This window comes from Lepidochelys kempii, chromosome 26 (genome assembly GCF_965140265.1).
Source record: "Lepidochelys kempii isolate rLepKem1 chromosome 26, rLepKem1.hap2, whole genome shotgun sequence".
Lineage (NCBI taxonomy): Eukaryota > Metazoa > Chordata > Testudines > Cheloniidae > Lepidochelys > Lepidochelys kempii.
In genome coordinates this window covers 16,312,433-16,331,840 of record NC_133281.1, presented here as the reverse complement: position 1 = coordinate 16,331,840, position 19,408 = coordinate 16,312,433, and the positions used below count along the sequence as shown (strand labels likewise).

Sequence of the window (19,408 nt, the reverse complement as noted above, 5' to 3'; positions counted from 1 at the left end):
TAATAAATTTCAATTGGTATTCTATTGTTTAACAGTGCGATTAATTGTGATTAATTTTTTTAATCATGATTTTTTTGAGTTAATTGCGTGAGTTAACCGCGATTAATTTACAGCCCTAGTTAAAACGTGATTCTTGGAATTAAAGGCAATCAGTGGATTATGCCGATTAACTTATCAACTGAGTATTACACTGGAACCAGTTCCAGTGGTGGATGAAGTTTACTGAGCACCAACCAGTGCCCATCTCACTTCTCCAGCTTTTGGAAAAAGGGAATATCCTAAATGAAAATTAAGTGGTTTCTTTTGATTTTACTGATAACAGACTTCCCTCCCAAGTGTGGGCTGAAAAAATTCATGCGCATAGAGAAAGGATGTGCATTTCACAAGCCACTTCAAACGTTAGTGAGGACACTTCAGGTGCAGCCATTAAAATGGGAATTCCACCAGTATCTGTGTGAGGCTTCTGCCTAATCACACTAGACGTGGATTGCTGTCTACAGATGTTGCCGTACCAGAGGACAGTGTTTGTCTTGGTATATTCTCCGTCCTCCCACAAAGGACCAGGGTTATTTTTGATCTCATTGGAGCTACCCGTATACCTCTCCCACGGTATTGGATACGTTTGTTATAAGCCAGACACTGAAGCTGCTTACAACAGCCCATTTTTTGTGGCTTGTTCTTTCATATTAGGGTACATGTTGAAGGACACAGCTGTTCTCTCTCAAGGAATGGATCCTCTGGTCCCCACTACCTATTCCAAGCCAACGACATATCTCAGGATCACAGTGATCCTCAATTTACATTCAGTTCCTTCAGTTTGGTCAGATTTATCTGGGGAGGGAGAGTTTGTTTATAGTAGTTTTCTATAAGAGAAAGTGACCCCCTGCTGCACAACATGCCTCCAGACATTCAACTCCTGGCTATGCTGAAGTCAGTGGCAAAACTCCCACCAACTGCTATGGAGCCAGGACGTGACCCATACAGTCTCACACCTGGTTACTTGTCCCAGCGATCTCCTACTGCAAGAGGGACCTCCCTCCCCATCCCCTGATGCCTTAGTCCGCATCATTGCGGCCTGACTCTCACATTACTCCCTCTTGAGGTTTCTTAATGTTATTTCTTTGCTGGTGGGGTTTGCAGTTCCAGGGTGGGTCTGGTTGTTAACCACTCTTTCAGAATGGATCTAACCCTGATCTCACTGACGACACTCATGGGTCCATTCACTGGGGCTTTCCATTACCCCACTTTACAATATGCCTTAAGACATTGTCCAGACCCTAAAAGAGTGTCCCTATACAAGGGCATCTGAACTAAATGAGGCACTTGATCGAATTCACCGAAACAAACAGATTCTCCATCCTCTTCCTCCACTACTTTTTTTTAAAAGAAAAGGAGTACTTGTGGCACCTTAGAGACTAACAAATAAATAAATTTGTTAGTCTCTAAGGTGCCACAAGTACTCCTTTTCTTTTTGCGAATACAGACTAACATGGCTGCTACTCTGAAACCTGTACATTTTGTTAGTAGACCAAAGTGAAGAAGAGTCTGCGATGATTCCACAAAAGCCCCATCTCTTATTACTCATGGGCCAGTCACTCACCTGGTGTCTTTTTACAGGGGAACCTGGCTGGTAAATTGCCAGGATCATTCTATTTTTCTTTTTGAGGATCCGCACCACAGATATTTTTCTCCAACCCTTTCTGCTGTTCTGTTTCTCTCCAGTCTCTGCTGTTCTCAGTGACTTCCAGAGTAACTGCCAGTGGTTCTGAGTCTGAGTGAATCCCCTTTGCATCACCTAGACATGGCCATGCCTAGATCTGTAACCCACCACCACAGCCACCAAATACTGGCTTATCCCTTTCCAGCAAGTTATACAAAGCTTAATTGTGGCATGCTCTCAACCTTCTGCCATCTCAACAACGTCAATACCCCTCCCATTCCCAGCCCCGGCCCCTCCAAGAATACCGCCCCGGCCTCCAGCTGCTGCTGAGTAGCAGCACAGCACGAGGACCAAGCTGATTTTTTTTTTTTTTAAATGGCCACCGATTTGGGGTGCCTTGGTTCTCAGATGCCCCAGTTGCAATACCCTGAGCCCCATTTTCAGAGGTGCTGAACACCCATCCCTTCCCCTGACTTGAACTGGAGATTCGTGCGTCCACCGTTTCTAACAATCTGGCCTCCCACTCCAAGCCACCCAAATCAGAGAATACGTTTTGGCTGAGCTGCTACTTCCGCTGCTCGCTATGGCTTGGTTAAGTTGGAGCAGGACAGAAGCAGCACGGTTCTGACGGTTGATGGAGCAATAAAACAGGAGAGGGTGCTTTACATGGGACCAGAACTCTTCCTGTGGCAGACAGCATTCCAGATCTCTGGGGAAATTCAGACTGAAACAAACCACATGGATTTCCTTGGCTAATCTGGCTCCCTCATGGAGCAGTTTGCCTCCCTTCGGTCAACTACAAGTCAAGTCTGAATAAACTTATAACAGACACTGGATCAGAGGTATTCGGTGCCCTTTACCTTCTTTCCTTTAGTGTCCCCACAATAAAACTGCTCTGCCTTCGTCTTGCCCATAACCACTGGATCTGCAGCCTCCAAGTGAGATGGGTTTGCCACCAAGGAGAGGGTGATGTTCCTCTCAGTGACGCGGTTAATCCTCCGGTGGTACATTCCCAAGTGGTACTTCACGTCTCCCGAGCCCTGGAGAGAAAGAGCAGGGCCAAGAAAGGAGCGTGGGTGGCAGAGCTTGGGGAGATTGAGAGCAGGAGTCCCTGATGCCTCCCGTCATTCACAGACTCACAGCATGCGTACGCGGCATCTGCTAGTGCTGCGTGGAGTATATAAGGGCCATGAATTTGGAGCTCTTCAGCTAGAGCTGCAATTACCAGAAACATGGAGCCCACAGAGCATGTGCATTTGCTGATATCGGAGAGTAAGAGCAGCACAGAGATGGCCCAAATATTGGCCACAAAGGTGAAAATCGTTTATATGGTTTAAGCACCCAATCCTGCTCCCACTGACGCCAGGGCAGGGTTCTTGCTTGGGTTCCTACTAGCTTTAAGCATCCAAGTTCAACAACATGGGTCCTGGTCACCAGCTGTATTCTGTGCACCTCTGACAAGCGTTTGGCCTCATGTATACCCTGGAGATGGGAGAACAGCCAGGAGGTAGAAGCACTGAGGAAAGGAAAGGAGGCAAGGACTGGTTGGGAGGCAGGTGCATGGGGTCTGGAGAGGGCAAGGGAGGTGGATGGGGCAGGGGAGAGGAGAGGAGAGAAGGAAGCAGGGTCTGGAAGAGGGAGATCAAGAAGAAGTGGGAATAAAGTTGGGGATGGGTCCTGCTTTGAGCAGGGGGTTGGACTAGATGACCTCCTGAGGTCCCTTCCAACCCTGACAGACTATGAAACTCACTAGGTGGGAGAAATATTGGGACCGGTGAAGTAAAATTGTGTAAGTGTAAGAAGGGGCACAAATATACACAAGCTTCCCCTTCCCCCCAAAAAGACAGTTACCTTTCCGTAACTGGTGTTCTTCGAGATGTGTTGCTCATGTCCATTCCACAATAGGTGTGTGTGCTTGCCATGTGCACTGGTGCCGTAAGTTTTTCCATTAGCAGTAGTCATAAGGGATCATCCCTAGTGAGTGTGGTGCCGCCATGGTGCAGTACAAGGGGCTCTGCGTGCTCCCCCCACCCTCAGTTCCTTCTTGCCAGACAACTCTGACAGAGGGGAAGGAGGGCGGGATGTGGAATGGACATGAGCGACACATCTCGAAGAACAACAGTTACGGAACTGTCTTTTCTTTGAGTGATTGCTCACGTGCATTCCACAATAGGCGATTCCAAGCTATATCTGTTGGAGGTGGGTAGCAGTTCACAGACACTCAGGACGAAGCAATGCCCTGCCAAACCCAGTGTCCTCTCTGGTTTGGGAGATGATTGCATAATGCGAGGTGAAATTGTGAACCAATGATCATGTGGCCATCCTACAGATGTCCTGAATAGGGTCGTGGGCCAGTAAGGCAGCCAACGAGGCTCACACCCTAGTCGAGTGTGCCCTCACAATCGGTGGCGGGGGAACTCCCGCCAGGTCATAACAAGTACAGATACACGAGCAGCCGAATGGAGATCGGCTGGCCTCTTATGTGTTCGGCCGAGGCAATGAACTGTTGTGAGCACTTCCTGAACGGTTTCGTACATGCCAGGTATAAGGCCAGAGCCTGTCCCACATCCAGCATGTGGAGGCAGCACACCTCGCTGGACACATGGGGTTTGGGACAGAGCACCGGCAGGAAAATGTCTTGGCCCATATGGTAGGCAGAGACCACCTTAGGGAGGAATGAAGGATGTGGTCGGAGCTGGACCTTATCCTTATGGAACACCGTGTATGGGGGTTCGGAGGTCAGTGCCTGGAGCTCCAAGACCCTCCCAGTGGACCTGATCGCCACCAGGAAGGCTACCTTCTAAGAGAGGTGTAACCAGGAGCATGTAGCTAGCGGTTCAAATGGAGGTCCAGTTAACCTGGCCAGCACCAAGTTCGGGTCCCACTGTGGGACTGGGGGCCTAACATACGGGAAGAGGTGATCCAAACCCTTAAAGCAGGGGTGGCCAACTTGAGCCTGAGAAGGAACCAGAATTTACCAATGTATGTTGCCAAAGAGCCACAGTAACATGTCAGCAGCCCCCCATCAGCTCCCCCTCCTTCACCACACCTCCTGATCAGCTGTTTCGTGGCGTGCAGGAGGCTCCACGAGGGAGGGGGGAGGAGCGAGGGCATGGCAGGCTCAAGGGAGGGCGCGGGAAGCGGTGGAGTGGGGGTAGAGCACATTGGGAAGTTGGTGCCTGTAGCTCCAGCCCCAGAGTCGGTGCCTATGCAGGAAGCCGCATATCAACTTCTGAAGAGCCGCATGTGGCTCTGGAGCCACAGGTTGGCCATCCCTGCCTTAAGGAATTGGCCAGTAATGGCATGAGAGAATATCGTGTGAACCTGTACTGGCGGGTGGAAGGCCGATATGGCTGCCAAGTGCACCTTGAAGAACAAGAGCGCTAGGCCCAGGGCTCTAAGATGAAGGAGGTAGTCTAGTATAAGCTGGATCAGAGCAGCCACAGGCAAGAAGCCCCGATCAGCAGCCCACCGGGAAAACCGAGACCATTTTGCCAGGTAGGCCTGATGAATGGAGGGCCGCCTGCTCTCCAGGAGGATGCGCTGAACCCCTTCCGAGCAAGTCCTCTCCCCCCAACCTAACCACTGAGCAGCCATGCCGTGAGGTGGAGTGCTGCTAGTTTGGGGTGGAGGAGATGACCTTGGTCCTGGAAGAGCAGGTCCCAGGAGAGCAGGTCCGAGAGCTGGTGCCAACGGCTACGGCGGGGCGACTGCCAGGTTTGTGAGAGTCCCGTACCAATGTTGCCTGTGCCATGCCGGGGCGAACAGGAGGACCTGGGCCCTGTCTGTTTTTATCTTTTCCAAGACCTTGCCGATCACTGGAAATGGGGGAAAGGCATAGAACAGCTGGCCTGACTAGGACAGAAGGAAGGCGTCGGAGATTGCGCCCATGCCCAACCCTCCCCTGAAGCAGAAGCGGGGACACTGGTGGTTCTGCCAGGTTGCGAACAGGTTCACTTGGGGAGTGCCCCATGTTTGGAAAATCCTGTGCACCACCTCTGGGTGAAGTGACCATTTGTGCTGAGAGGAGAAGTCCTGGCTCAGCCGATCCGCCCGAGAGTTCCGGATGCCCAGTAAGTGGTGGGCTTCCAGGTAAACATAAAAAAGGAGTACTTGTGGCACCTTAGAGACTAACCAATTTATTTGAGCATGAGCATCCGATGAAGTGAGCTGTAGCTCACGAAAGCTCATGCTCAAATAAATTGGTTAGTCTCTAAGGTGCCACAAGTACTCCTTTTCTTTTTGCGAATACAGACTAAACACGGCTGTTACGCTGAAACAGGTAAACATAGTGGGCTATGCAGAAGTCCCACAGCCTGAGGGCTTCCTGGCAGAGGGCTGAGGAACGGGCCCTGCCTTGCCTGTTGATGTAGAACATCGAGGCCGTATTGTCCGTGAGAACCTTGACCACTCTGCCCTCCAGGTGCGAGCGGAAGGCCACACACGTCGGACAAACTGCCCTGAGCTCTTTGACATTTGTGTGCAGGGCAAGGTCCTGCGTGGAACACAGATCTTGGGTCTAGAGGTTTCCCACATGGGCGCCCCACCCCAGGTCCGACGCATCGGACACTAATTCCAGTCGGGAATCAGCCCATGAACGGGACCTCTTGGAGCATGTTCCCCGGGGAGGACCACCAGCCTAGGGAGGCTATCACTGGTTTGGGCACAGTGAGGACTTTGTCCATCCTGTCTCTGGACTGGGAGAATACCGAGGCCAACTAGAGCTGGAGGGGCCACATCCTGAGTCTGGGGTGATGAACCATATGCGTACACACTGACATATGACCCAGGAGTTGGAGGCATGCTCTGGCTGTCGTCACGGGGAACCTTGTGATTGCACTGATGAGCTCCCTTAGGGTTTCAAATCTGTCTTGTGGGAGGGAGGCTCTGGCTGACGTGTCCAGAATTGCCCCAATGAACTCTATGCACTGCACCGGAACCAACGTGAACTTGGTGTCGTTTACCAACAGCCCCAGTGTGGTGCATGTGGACAGGAGGAGTGCTACGTGATCCTGTACCTGTGACCTGGAGCTGCCCCTGACCAGTCAGTCGTCGAGGTAGGGGAAGATCTGGACACCCCCGACGTCTGAGGTAGGCCACTACCACAGACATACACTTTGTGAAGACCCTGATCCGATAGGCCAAACGGGAGGACAGTGAACTGATAGTGTTCCTGCCCAACTTGGAAGCGGAGGAAATACCTGTGTCCCTCGAATATATGAATGTGGAAGTATGCGTCCTGTAGATCGAGGGCGGTGATGATGGAGGCCAGAGAGACCATCTGAAACTTGAGCTTTACCATGTACTAGTTCAGGCCTCACAGGTTCAGGATGGGCCTGAGGCCCCCTTTGGCCTTCGGGATAAGGAAATAACAGGAGTAGAACCCCTTGCGTCTGAACTCCGCTGGCACCACCTCCACCGCTCCTAAGCCAAGGAGCTGCCTCACCACCTGTTCAAGTAGACTCTTGTGAGAGGGGTCCCTGAAGAGGGATGGGGAGGGAAGGTGCATGGGGTAGAAATAAACTGGAGGGTATAGCCCCGGGAGACGGTGTTGAGGACCCATCGGTCTGAGGTCAGCTGAGACCACTCAGAGAAAAAAGCACACAACTGGTTGGAGAAGGGAAGTTTTATTCCGGGTGGATCCCTGGTATGAACTGGTAAGTCACCCCCGGGTGTCCTGTCAAAACTGGCGCTTCCCCACTTGTTTGCCCTTAGAGGGCCCAGGCCGGGATTGCCTTTGTGGGTGCTCTTTATAGTCCCTTGATTTTTTATAAGGGGGCTCATATCTGGAGTGGGTGGCCTGACTGGGAGCCTGCTTCGGTTTGAACTTGGTCCTGGCCGGGGCCGGGACATAGAGGCTGAGGGTCTTTAATGTTGTTCTGGAGTCCTTCAGACCGTGTAACTTCAAGTCTGTTTGTTCCGCAAAAAGGGCCTTGCCATCGAATGGAAGGTCCTATAAGGAGTTCTGTGCCTCGCTGGACAACCCAGACAGCAGGAGCCACGATGCTCTTCTCATGGAAACTGCGGCGGCCATAGACCGTGCAGCCATATCTGCGGCGTCCGAGGCTGCCTGAAGGACTGCCCTGGAGGCAGCCGTGCCCTCCTCGACCAGGGCCTTGAACTCCTTACCACGCTCCTGGAGGGAGTCTGCAAATTTGGGCATAAAGCTCCACAAATTGAAATAGTATCTACCCAGCAGGGCTTGGTGGTCCGCCACCCTCAGTTGGAAGCTCAAGGATGAATAAACCTTTCTACCGAATAGATCTAGTCTCCTTGAGTCCTTATTTTTAGGAGTAATAGCAGGTTGACCTTGCTGCTCCCCATGGTTGACTGACTCAAGTTGGGGGCAGGTGGGTGTATAGGTATTCATGCCCCTTGGCAGGCACAAAATACTTTTGTTCTGCCCTCTTAGAGATGGGGGGCAAGGAAGCCGGGGTTCGCCACAAGGTGTTCAAGATCTTTGCCACTCCTTCATGAAGTGGGAGAGCCACCCTGGCCGGAGCCGAAGCCAAGAGGATGTTGAACAGGGAGTCCGAGGGATTCCTCCACCTCCTCGGTTTGTAGGCTGAAGCTTGATGCTTTTCAACAGCTCTTGGTGGGCTTTTGTGTCCTCCTGTGGGATGGGAGCAGGAGGGGCTGTGATCACCTCATCTGGAGAGGAGGCGGCTGTGGATGCCGTACTCTGTGTCCCCACCGGTACCGCAGGTCCCACCACTTGGTCCCCTTCTGAGCACAGGAACGAGGATGAGCAACTGAGAGAGGGAGGCCGACGGTCTTTCCAAGGCTCCGGCCACCAAGTGAGCCACCACTGGGGGCTGCGTTGGGGCCCACTGGTATCATGGTGCCAGCCAGGGAGCCCGGTGCCAGTGCATCTGCTGTGGCACCAGTGAAGCAGACTGTCCAGCCTGACTAGCCTGACCCATCGACTGACGACTCCGAAGGGAGGCCGGGCTGGCGCACGATCGACCACTGTCCCGGGACTGGGATGAGTGGCGGCATCGGGAGTGATGCCAAACGCGAGGCAGTGATGCTGGCGTGGAGAAGCGGGAGTACCATCTGTAGCAGCTGCTCCGCGAACGGCTCTGATGGGTGGATCTGCAACGGCAGGGTGCAGGCGATTGGCCCCTGGGGCTGCGGGAGCAGTGCTGCGGCAGGGACCTCGAGCGAGATGAAGAGCGGGAACAGCATCGACATGTGTATCGCAAGGGGCTATGGTAGCTTCTTGGAGGTAACGACCTCTGGTGCCATCTGTCCCGGTCTTGCCAGGGTACGCTCTCTTTGTGAAGTCTACGTTCCCCCTCAAGGTGGAATGGTGCCTGGAACCCCTGCCGGTTGGTACCCAGCCAGACAACCTAGTGGAGGTCGACTGGGATCAGCGCAGACTGCGAACAGGGCAATCACTGAGCAGGGAACGGAGTCGGGAACCTTCCCTCGACTGTGAGTGGTACTGTCCAGGCGGTGACTGTGGGGGTCCGAGAGGTGGCTTGCCTCTGGACTGGGGAGCCAACGACAGCGGTGCTACTGGTACCGGTGGAGACAAAGTCTCGAGCCGCCTGCAGGTCCTCTGGCATGGAGGGCACCTGAACGTGGCCACTGGCATCCGGGGAAGTCGGCTTGGAGCAGGCTGGGCTACTCCGCTCAACTTGAGTCGGAGACCACAAGGCTGGTGGGGACTGAGAGCTGCCCAATGTGGGTCTAGTCTCTCCCCCAGTCCTGCTCCGGTGCCTTGGCAGATAAAACCTCTTCTTTGCCTTTTTAGAGTGTCCCATGGACAGGGAGCAGTGCCGACTGGTGGAGGGCACCGTTGGGTTGCCATGCACTGATGCCGCGGTGCTCGGTGCTGACTCGGAGCAGTGCAGCGGTGTCGGGGTCAGGGCAGACTCCATCAAAATGGTTTGGAGCCAAATGTCCTGCTCCTTCTTGGTCCGAGGTTTGAAAGATCTGCAGATCTTGGTGCGGATGGGTTTCCCCCAGACTGTAAATAGTTCGCGTGCGGATCACTCATGGGCATAGGCCGTTTGCAAGTGTCACACGACTTAAAGCCCGGGGCATGCGGCATGCCCCGACCCGGGCACACTTAACGAACTAACTAAAGCTACTTTTTGGTTTTGTTTTTAAACTACAGGCACTAACTATGAACTAACGGAGTCCAAGAAAGAAAGCTACAGCAGAGCTGGAGCAGAGCAGTTCTGAAGCACCTACACTGGCAGCAAGAAGAAACTGATGGTGGGGGAGTGTGCAGCGCCCCTTATACTGCGCCATGGTGGCACCACGCCAGGAGTCGCTAGGGGCACTCCCCTACGGGGTACTGCTAAGGGAAAATCTTCCCGCATTGGTGCATGTGTCAAGCACACACAACTATTGTGGAATGCACATCAGCAATCACTTGAAGAACAAGGAATTATTATAGCTGCTAGTGGCATGGCATGTGGCCAAAAATCAGAACATGCTATAGAGGGGAAGTGCTCCATAAGACTATCTCTCTACCAACATGTGGGCCACACTATGGAACAAAGGGGGAAGCCTGACCTAGAAGCTCATGATAGGATAGGGACATATCAGCCCATATTGTGCCAAGGAACAGTCACGTCTCTCTAATCCGCTAGCATATCTGACAGCAAGGCAGAGGCTACAGGAAAACCAAGATTCATAATTTGCTGGACTCTCAAGACTACTTTGAAGAGGCTACCAAGTCTCACAAGAAGCTATTAAGGTAGACAGAACAGTCATGGGGTAGAAGTACTATCTTGGCTTGGAAACTGGATCAACTGAGACAACACATTTAAAACAACATCTACCCTGCAGAATTCACTGCCACAAGGTATTGAGGCCACGAACTGAGCAGGACCAATAAATAACTAGTTATCCGTCTGGATAATGAGAACACCCAGCGATAATTCACAGGATAAGGAAAACAGAAGGGTTATGAACCTTCCTGGTTCAGGGCAAGCAAGTCAATAACTGACGAGGGTCAGGAACAGGCAGAGGTTTCCCACATGGACAGGTTATTCCAGAATTGCCCACTAAGGGGATTCTTGCACCTCCCTCTGATACAGCTGGTGCTGGCCACTGTCAGAGATGGGATACCAGGCTAGATGGGACCCTCGGTGACAGGGATTGCCAAGTGTAGTCTGCTGTCTGGAGAAAGAGCCCTGCTGCATATTGTACCTATACTCTCACGTGGCTGCTTGCTTAGACTCTACTCAAACCTCACTCACCTCATCAGCAGCCTCCAGCTTGGAATCGAACTGACAGAAGATCTGCTCCAACTCCTTCCTGATCACGTTGGCGAGAACATTCAGACGCCCTCTGTGAAATGAATGCCACAGTCAGCTACAGGTGGACAGCTCACCTTGCACTCTATGCTGCCTGTCTGGAGAGAGTGCTTCTCACCCCATGCTTCAAGCCAAGGCAAAGGACCCATTCCTCTTCCTATGTTACACCAAGAACAAGCAGTTTTACTCTTCCCCACGCCCTGACAAACTGGTACTGGTACCCTGCGCTCCTTCTGAAGAGGAAAGCAAGGTGGGTCACCTGGCAGCACCCTGTCTCATGAGGGGTTCTTTTCACAATACTGTGATTTACTCATGCTGGACTCAGGAAGAAACAGCCACATGAGATTCCCCTATGCTGGAAGCCACCTCAGAAAGACTGTTCTTTACACTTCCCAATTAATTTGGATCCAGACACCAGTTAAATCCGTGGTGCAAGGCCAGACCTTCTTCAAACGCAGGTCCAAATTGCCTAGTATTGTGCACCTGTGCAATGGGGCCTCAATATCCACAGGCAATCCCAGTCTCCTCTGCAGGAGATACAACACATATCCTAGATTAAGGACTCACTGGGGAAGCTATTATTCTGCAGATCCCCGCATGCAGTTATGCAGATAATAAACAAGGGCTTGCTGGGCATTTTGTTTAGAAAGCACAGTGTGTTCCCTGTAAATTAAGATACATTTCCTGCAGCCTTGTATAATGGGTGATGTTAGCTATGAATGGGTGATGCTAATGCCCAAGATGCATTTGAATCTCAGTTTGTTTATATCATTTTCAATCAAATTAAACTTAATCTTTGGAAAAACAGTCAGCTTATGCCAGGAGCAAGAGTTCTAGGGGAAGCCAGCTTCCCTTTAAACCTCAGCCCCGCCAACTGCCACCCGCCCGCATCTTTCTGACTTGCCAGCTGCTCCTGCCGCCAAAATATGGGGTGGGGAGATAAGGATCCTATTACCTGTGTGGCATCCCCATGATAACATAATCGACTCCATTCTCACTTGACTTGTCAATGATAGTCTTTAAGGCTGGAATAAGCACCTCGCAACCTTCCAAGCCAAAACGCTTCTCCGAAGACCATTTCCGATGGAGGAACTCCTCAAACCTGAAAGACAGAGTCAGACAGAAGTCAATGGTCAGGCTACAGCCTATTGCGTGGGCCAGAGAACCCACAGAGACATTAGTGGGGGAGTCACAGATGAATGATATAGGCTGACAGGTTTCAGAGTAACAGCCGTGTTAGTCTGTATTCGCAAAAAGAAAAGGAGTAATTGTGGCACCTTAGAGGCGAACTAAGTCTAACTTAGTCTCTAAGGTGCCACAAGTACTCATAGACTGACAGGTCACTTGTGCAAGTGATTCTTCTATGCACCATTGGCTGCATTATGCCTTTATAACTATTACTACTAGGATAGAACCCACTATATACAAAGTGCTAGCCACACCCAGTACAGTCCCTGCCCAACATTGGTCCTAATCTAAGAATGAAAGGAACATATGAAGGGCAAGAGAGAAGGATAAAATATACAATCGAAATATAGCCTTAAGTAAATGCAAGAATTCCCATGAGCAGCTGTGACGGTGCTGCCTGTGGTCACTCAATTAGGGTGAACTGCAAACAGAATGGGGCAAACAAACCACAAACTCTGGTGGATATTTCAATACTTAGATTTACCCAGCTAGCACAAAACAGCTTCTATAGCACCTCCCTGGGTACTCAGACGTTCAAATAATGCAGTTCCCTTAAAGTACCCAGCCTCAGGTCTCCATCCAGACACACATGTCAAACATAGGATGATAAATTCTGAAAATCTTATTTCATCATATAAAAGAAAAGGTTCTCCGGATCTCAAAGGACCAAGCCCCAGACTCAGGTCAAATAATAACTTAGATCTTACCCAAAATACACGCTTATAGTCAATTCTTGTTAACTAAACTAAAATGTATTTAAAAAGAAAAGAGAGAGTGTTGGTTAAAAGATCAATATACATACAATTCAATTCTTGAGGTTCAGATACAGAGCGGAGATGAGTTTGTAGTGGCCAAAAGTCCTTTTAGAAATAGTCCATAAGTTATAGTCCAATGGCCACATTCAGGGCGACTCCAGTCAGTGACTGGGGATCTCAATCCTTGTGGCTTAAGGTTTCCCCCTCTTGAAACCCAAAGCAGATTTGAGATGAAGAAGGATCGTGTCCTAAGGTTTTTATACATTTCCATCTTCCAAACATCATGGCAATTAGCACAGGATAATTTATCCATTAAACAGTTCAGATACAGGTTATCATAACCTTCAAACAGGCATAGACAATAATTCTATTTCACTCAAGTGTCTTCCTAAATGTTAATATTCCTCTTTTGATCTTTGAATCAAAGCTATAGCAATAGACAAGACATGTTTGCTTATATCACAAGACCTGAGCAAACATCTACCCTTCTATCTCTAACAATGCAGGCTTGCATTTCAAAGCTCTATTCATTTACATATCTTCCTAACCAATCTTTAAAGTTCGGCCAAGGGTCAGGTCAGTCTGTGAGTTAATTGTGGGAGGTTTAGATTGGATATTAGGAAAAACTTTTTCACGAGGAGGGTGGTGAAACACTGGAATGCGTTACCTAGGGAGGTGGTAGAATCTCCTTCCTTAGAGGTTTTTAAGGTCAGGCTTGACAAAGCCCTGGCTGGGATGATTTAACTGGGAATTGGTCCTGCTTTGAGCAGGGGGTTGGACTAGATGACCTTCTGGGGTCCCTTCCAACCCTGATATTCTATGATTCTAATTAACTCTTTCTGGCCCCGTCACCTTTCAATGAGATATTATATTACACTCATACAGTCACAGCAGCCAACAGCCAGCTGGCTGACAGGCAGAGGTAGGCTGGAGTGGTGGAAACCAAAAGGGGGTCAAGATTTCAAAATGGAAGGTTATAATCAAGAGCATCAAAAGCTGCAGAGGGGTGGCAGAAGAGGGCCCTGAGAAGCGGCTGCAAAGCGGGAACTTGGGAAGAGTGGATGCAGTGAATGGAATGGAGGCAAAGTCCAAGTGGGGGGGTTCCAGGAGTTAGAAGAAAGGCGCAGGGGGTAGTGATAGTGAATGGAGATGGGGGGGAAAGGGGGAGGAGGCAAAGGTAGGGAGCAATCAAAAACCTCTGTCCGTGACAGGAGAGAAGAAGGAAAGTGGGGGCTGGTGGAAGACTCAATCTTGCTGATCTCCTTGAAGGAGCCGAGAAGACCTTGAGCGGGGAGGGAAAAAGATGCAAGATGGGAGGCATTTCAGAAGGGAGGCAAAGGCTGAGTTTCTGTGAGCTGGAACTAGTGGGCAGTGATGAATAGCACTGTATGGCAAAGAGGAGGGTAGGATTGAAGGAAGAGTAACACACCCATAATGCAAAAAGAAAAGGAGTACTTGTGGCACCTTAGAGACTAACCAATTTATTTGAGCATGAGCTTTCGTGAGCTACAGCTCACTTCATCAAAGCTCCCCCTGGAAACATTTAGGAGCAGAGGAATCAGGGGACAGCAGAGCGAGGTTCCACAACAAAAACCAACAGAGGAAACATCTGAGAACAGCAAGGCCATCAAAGGCGTTGACGGTCTGGAGACCACAGAAAGCTTCGGGGTGTGGGGCAGGAGGTGATGTTGAAAGAGACGATATGGTGACCTGAGAGAAGGAACTTGGTGATGGGAGATTGGTGAGAGCAGTGCTCAGACAAGGTCGAGAGAGGAGCCATTGTGAGGAGTGTGGGAATTAATCCACGGTTAAGGTCAACAAGGAGGCAGTGGAAAAGAGATGGAAGGCCGAGGGGTCAAACAGGATGTCAGTGAGATAACAGAGGTCTCAGCGAATGAGGTTGCTAGAGATCAGACTCAATACAGAAAAAAAAACAAAAAACCAACAACGGTTACTCACCTTTTGTAACTGTTGTTCTTCGAGATGCGGTGCTCATATCTATTCCAGTTAGGTGTGTGCGCGCGCCGCGTACACGGCTGTCGGAAACTTTCCCCTAGGAGCTACCCGTCGGGCCGGCTGTGGAGCCCCCTGGAGTGGCACTGGGTATGGAGCTCTATATACAACCCTGCCGGCCCGACCCCCCCTTCAGTTCCTTCTTGCAGGATACTCCAACAGAGGGTAGGTGGGGGGAATGGAATAGATATAAGCAACACGTCTCGAAGAACAACAGTTACAAAAGGTGAGTAACCGTTTTTTCTTCGAGTGCTTGCTCATATCAATTCCAGTTAGGTGACTTCCAAGCCTTACCGAGGAGGTGGGGTCAGAGTCAAGGTATTGCCGATCAAAGTACCGCTCTGCTGAAGGCCACATCATTCCTAGATTGGTGGACGATGGCATAGTGCAACGTGAAAGTATGCACAGAAGACCATGTCACAGCCCTGCAAATTTCCTGGAGAGGTATTTGGGCTAGAAAGGCTGCCGACAAGGCCTGAGCCCTCGTGGAGTGATGGCAGGCGGAGGAACCTTCGCCAAGTCATAACAGGCGCAGATACAAGCTGTGATCCAGGAGGAGATCCACTGGGAAGAGACTGGCAATCCCTTCATCCGCTCTGCTATAGCAATGAACAACTGGGTTGTGTTTCGGAACAGCTTTGCTCGCTCAATATAAAAAGTGAGCATTCTCCTAACATCCAGTGAGTGCAGATGTAGTTCTTGAGGACTGTTGTGCGACTTTGGATAAAAGACTGGCTGGAAGATGTCCTGGCTAATATGGAAGTGGGACACCACCTTGGGAAGGAAAGCTGGGTGAGGTCTAAGTTGTACCTTATCTTTATGAAAGATCATGTACGGGGGCTCAGAGGTGAGGACCTGCAGCCCAGACACACGTCGTACCGAGGTGATAGCCACCAGAAAAGCTACTTTCCAAGAGAGGTAGAGGAGTGAGCAAGAAGCTAAAGGCTCAAAGGGAGGGACCATGAAGCGGGAGAAGACTACGTTAAGATCCCAGGCCAGGATGGGGGGCTTCATCGGGGGGGGGGGGGGAATGTATCTTCTCCAGGCCTTTCAGAAAAGGCCTCATGATGGGGTGAGCGAACATCGAACGCCCAGAATTGCCTGGGTGAAAGGCTGAAATGGTTGCGAGGTGGACCTTGAGGGAACCAAACGCCAGACGCTGGTCCTTTAGGTACAGAAGATAGTCCAGGATACAAAGAATGGGAGCCTGGAGTGGGAACACCTGCCTTTGGGCACACCAGCTGGACAACCTCTTCCATTTCGCCCTGTATGTGGCACTAGTAGACAGCTTGCGGCTTTCCAGAACTACCTGCCTCATCGGATCCGAACAGGCGACCTCTGCCTGATTCAGCCACGGATTCTCCAGGCTGTGAGGTGGAGAGACTGAAGGTCTGGGTGAAGGAGGCGACTGCGGTCCTGTATAATAAGGTCGGGAATGAGAGGTATCCGTATCGGTGACTGGACCGACAAGTCCATGAGGGTGGGTTACCAGCACTGGCAAGGCTAGGCTAGGGCCACCAAAATGGACGTCCGCCTTGTCCCTGCGGATTTTGAGAAACACTTTGTGGATGAACGGGAATGGCAGGAAGGCATATAGCAGCTGCCTGGACCATGGAATCATGAACGCATCTATGACTGAGCCTGGGCTACGGCTCCTGAAGGAGCAAAAGGTTGGGGAATTCCTGTTGGCTCGTGTGGTGAACAGGTTGATTTGGGGAAACCCCCAACTGTGGAATACGGAGTGGATGATGTCTGGGCGAATCGACCACTCGTGTGAGGAAATGTCTGCTCAGGCCGTCTGCTAGCATGTTCTGAACACCCTGCAGGTATGAAGCCTGCAGAAGGATGGAGTAGGCTAGGCAAAATTCATACAGTAGGAGGGTTTCCTGACACAGAAGAGACAAGCAAGCTTTGCCTTGCTTCTTAATATAAAACATAGCTGCGGGGTTTCCCGTCAATACCGCAACGCAGTGGCCCTGCAAGCGAATCAGAAAAGCTGGTCAGGTGAGGCGGATTGCCCCGAGTTCTTTGACGTTGATATTCAGATCCACTTCCTCTACTTGCCATAGGCCCCAAGTTGTCAGGCTTCCCAGATGCGCTCCACAGCTCAACGCAGACGTGTCCGTGACTAAGGTCAAGGTGGGTTGGGGTGGGTGAAAAGGAACCCTGGCGACTATCGCGCGGGGATTCAGCCACCACCGTAGGGAATCGAGGGTGTGCCAAGGGATGGTCAGCACTGTGTCCAGACTGTCGTGGCTCAGGCAATACACAGACGCGAGTCACGCTTGCAAGGGTCTGAGTTGCAGCCGGGCGTGTTGAACCACATATGTGCAGGATGCCATATGGCCTAACAGCCTGAGACACTGCCTCGCCATTGTGGTAGGAAAGCTGCAAAGGTTGCCGATTATCTGCGAGAGGGCCAAGTGACACGTCCCTGGCAGGTACGTTCTTGAGTCGCATCCAGAACGGCTCCAATGAACTCTATCCTTTGAGTTGAGGTAAGCACTGATTTGCTGACATTGAGTATGATACCTAATTGGTCGAATGTGTCTCCGACTAACTGCACCTGTGATTCCACCTGCTGACAGGAGCGGCCCCGGAGGAGCCACTCGTCCAGATAAGGGTAGACATGCACGTGGTGGCGGCGGAGAAACGCTTAACATAGGAACATAAGAATGGCCATACTGGATCAGACCAAAGGTCCATCCAGCCCAGTATCCTGTCTGCCGACAGTGGCCAATGCCAAGTGCCCCAGAGGGAGTGAACTTAACAGGTAATGATCAAGTGATCTATCTCCTGCTATCCAACTCCACCCTCTGACAAACGGAGGCTAGGGACACCATTCCTTACCCATCCTGACTAGTAGCCATTAATGGATTTAACCTCCATGAATTTATCCAGTTTCTCTTTTAAACCCTGTTATAGTCCTAGCCTTCTCAACCTCCTCAGGCAAGGAATTCCACAGATTGACTGTGCGCTGAGTGAAGAAGAACTTCCTTTTATTTGTTTTAAACCTGCTGTCCATTAATTTCATTTGGTGGCCCCTAGTTCTTATATTATGGGAACAAGTAAATAATTTTTCCTTATTCACTTTCTCTACACCACTCATGATTTTATAGACCTCTATCATGTCTCCTCTTTTCCAAGCTGAAAAGTCCTAGCCTCTTCAATCTCTCCTCATATGGGACCTGTTCCAAACCCCTAAACATTTTAGTTACCCTTCTCTGAACCTTTTCTAATGCCAGTATATCTTTTTTGAAATGAGGAGACATCATCTGTAGGCAGTATTCAAGATGTGGGCGTATCATGGATTTATATAAGGGCAATAAGATATTCTCTGTCTTATTCTCTATCCCTTTTTTAATGATTCCTAACATCCCGTTTGCTTTTTTGACTGCCGCTGCACACTGCATGGACATCTTCAGAGAACTATTCACGATGACTCAAAGATCTCTTTCTTGATTAGTTGTAGCTATATTAGCCCCCATCATATTATATGTATAAATTGGAGTTATTTTTTCCAACGTGCATTATTTTACATTTATCCACATGAAATTTCATTTGCCATTTTGTAGCCCAATCACTTAGTTTTGTGAGATCTTTTTGAAGTTCTTCACAATCTGCTTTGGCCTTAACTATCTTGAGCAGTTTAGTATCGTCTGCAAACTTTGCCACTTCACTGTTTACCCCTTTCTCCAGATCATTTATGAATAAGTTGAATAGGATTGGTCCTAGGACTGACCCTTGGGGAACACCAGTAGTTACCCCTCTCCATTCTGAAAATTTATCATTTATTCCTATCCTTTGTTCCCTGTCTTTTAACCAATTCTCAGTCCATAAAAGGATTTTATCCCATGACAAAAAATGGTTACTCACCTTTGTAACTGTTGTTCTTTGAGATGTGTTGCTCATATCCATTCCAATTAGGTGTGTGCACGCTGCGTGCACGGCTGTCAGAGAATTTTTACCCTAGCAACACCCAGTGGGTTGGCTCTGGAGCCCCCTGGAGTGGCGCCTTCATGGCTCTCGGTACATACCCTAGCTGACCCAGCGCCCTGCCCCCTCAGTTCCTTCTTGCCGGCTACTGCAACAGAGGTGGAAGGGGGCGGGTTTGGAATGGACGTGAGCAACACGTCTCCAAGAACAACAGTTACAATGGTGAATAACCCTTTTTTCTTCTTCGAGTGTTTGCTCATATCTATTCCAATTAGGTGACTCCCAAGCCCTACCTAGGCAGTGGGGTCGGAGTGAAGCAACGTGGATTGTAGGACTGCTGTACCAAACGCCACATCGCCTCTGGCGTGCCAGACGATGGCATAGTGCGAAGCAAAAGTGTGTACCAAGGACCAAGTTGCGGCTCTGCAGATCTCCTGGATTGGCACCTGGGCCAGAAAAGCCACCACCGAGGCCTGGGCCCTTGTGGAGTGAGCAGTGATAGGCGGGGTCAGAACACCGGCCACATCATAGCAAGCACGGATGCAGAACGTGATCCATGAAGAGATCTGCTGAGAGGAGAC

General features: G+C 50.4%; 1 protein-coding gene across 8 annotated transcripts in view; it reads right to left on the bottom strand.

The window, feature by feature from the left end:
- Positions 1-19,408, bottom strand: part of OGDH (oxoglutarate dehydrogenase) — a 136,166-nt gene that overhangs the window by 32,138 nt on the left and 84,620 nt on the right. For 7 of the 8 annotated variants that reach the window (XM_073325334.1, XM_073325336.1, XM_073325332.1 and 4 more), the window contains 3 exons: positions 11,891-12,037; positions 10,879-10,969; positions 2,521-2,700 (listed from right to left, as the gene is read on the bottom strand). In XM_073325334.1, the coding sequence (XP_073181435.1) occupies positions 2,521-2,700; positions 10,879-10,969; positions 11,891-12,037 (418 nt within the window). The remainder of the gene's footprint in view (positions 1-2,520; positions 2,701-10,878; positions 10,970-11,890; positions 12,038-19,408) is intronic. The other variant, XM_073325340.1, reaches the window with a different exon arrangement.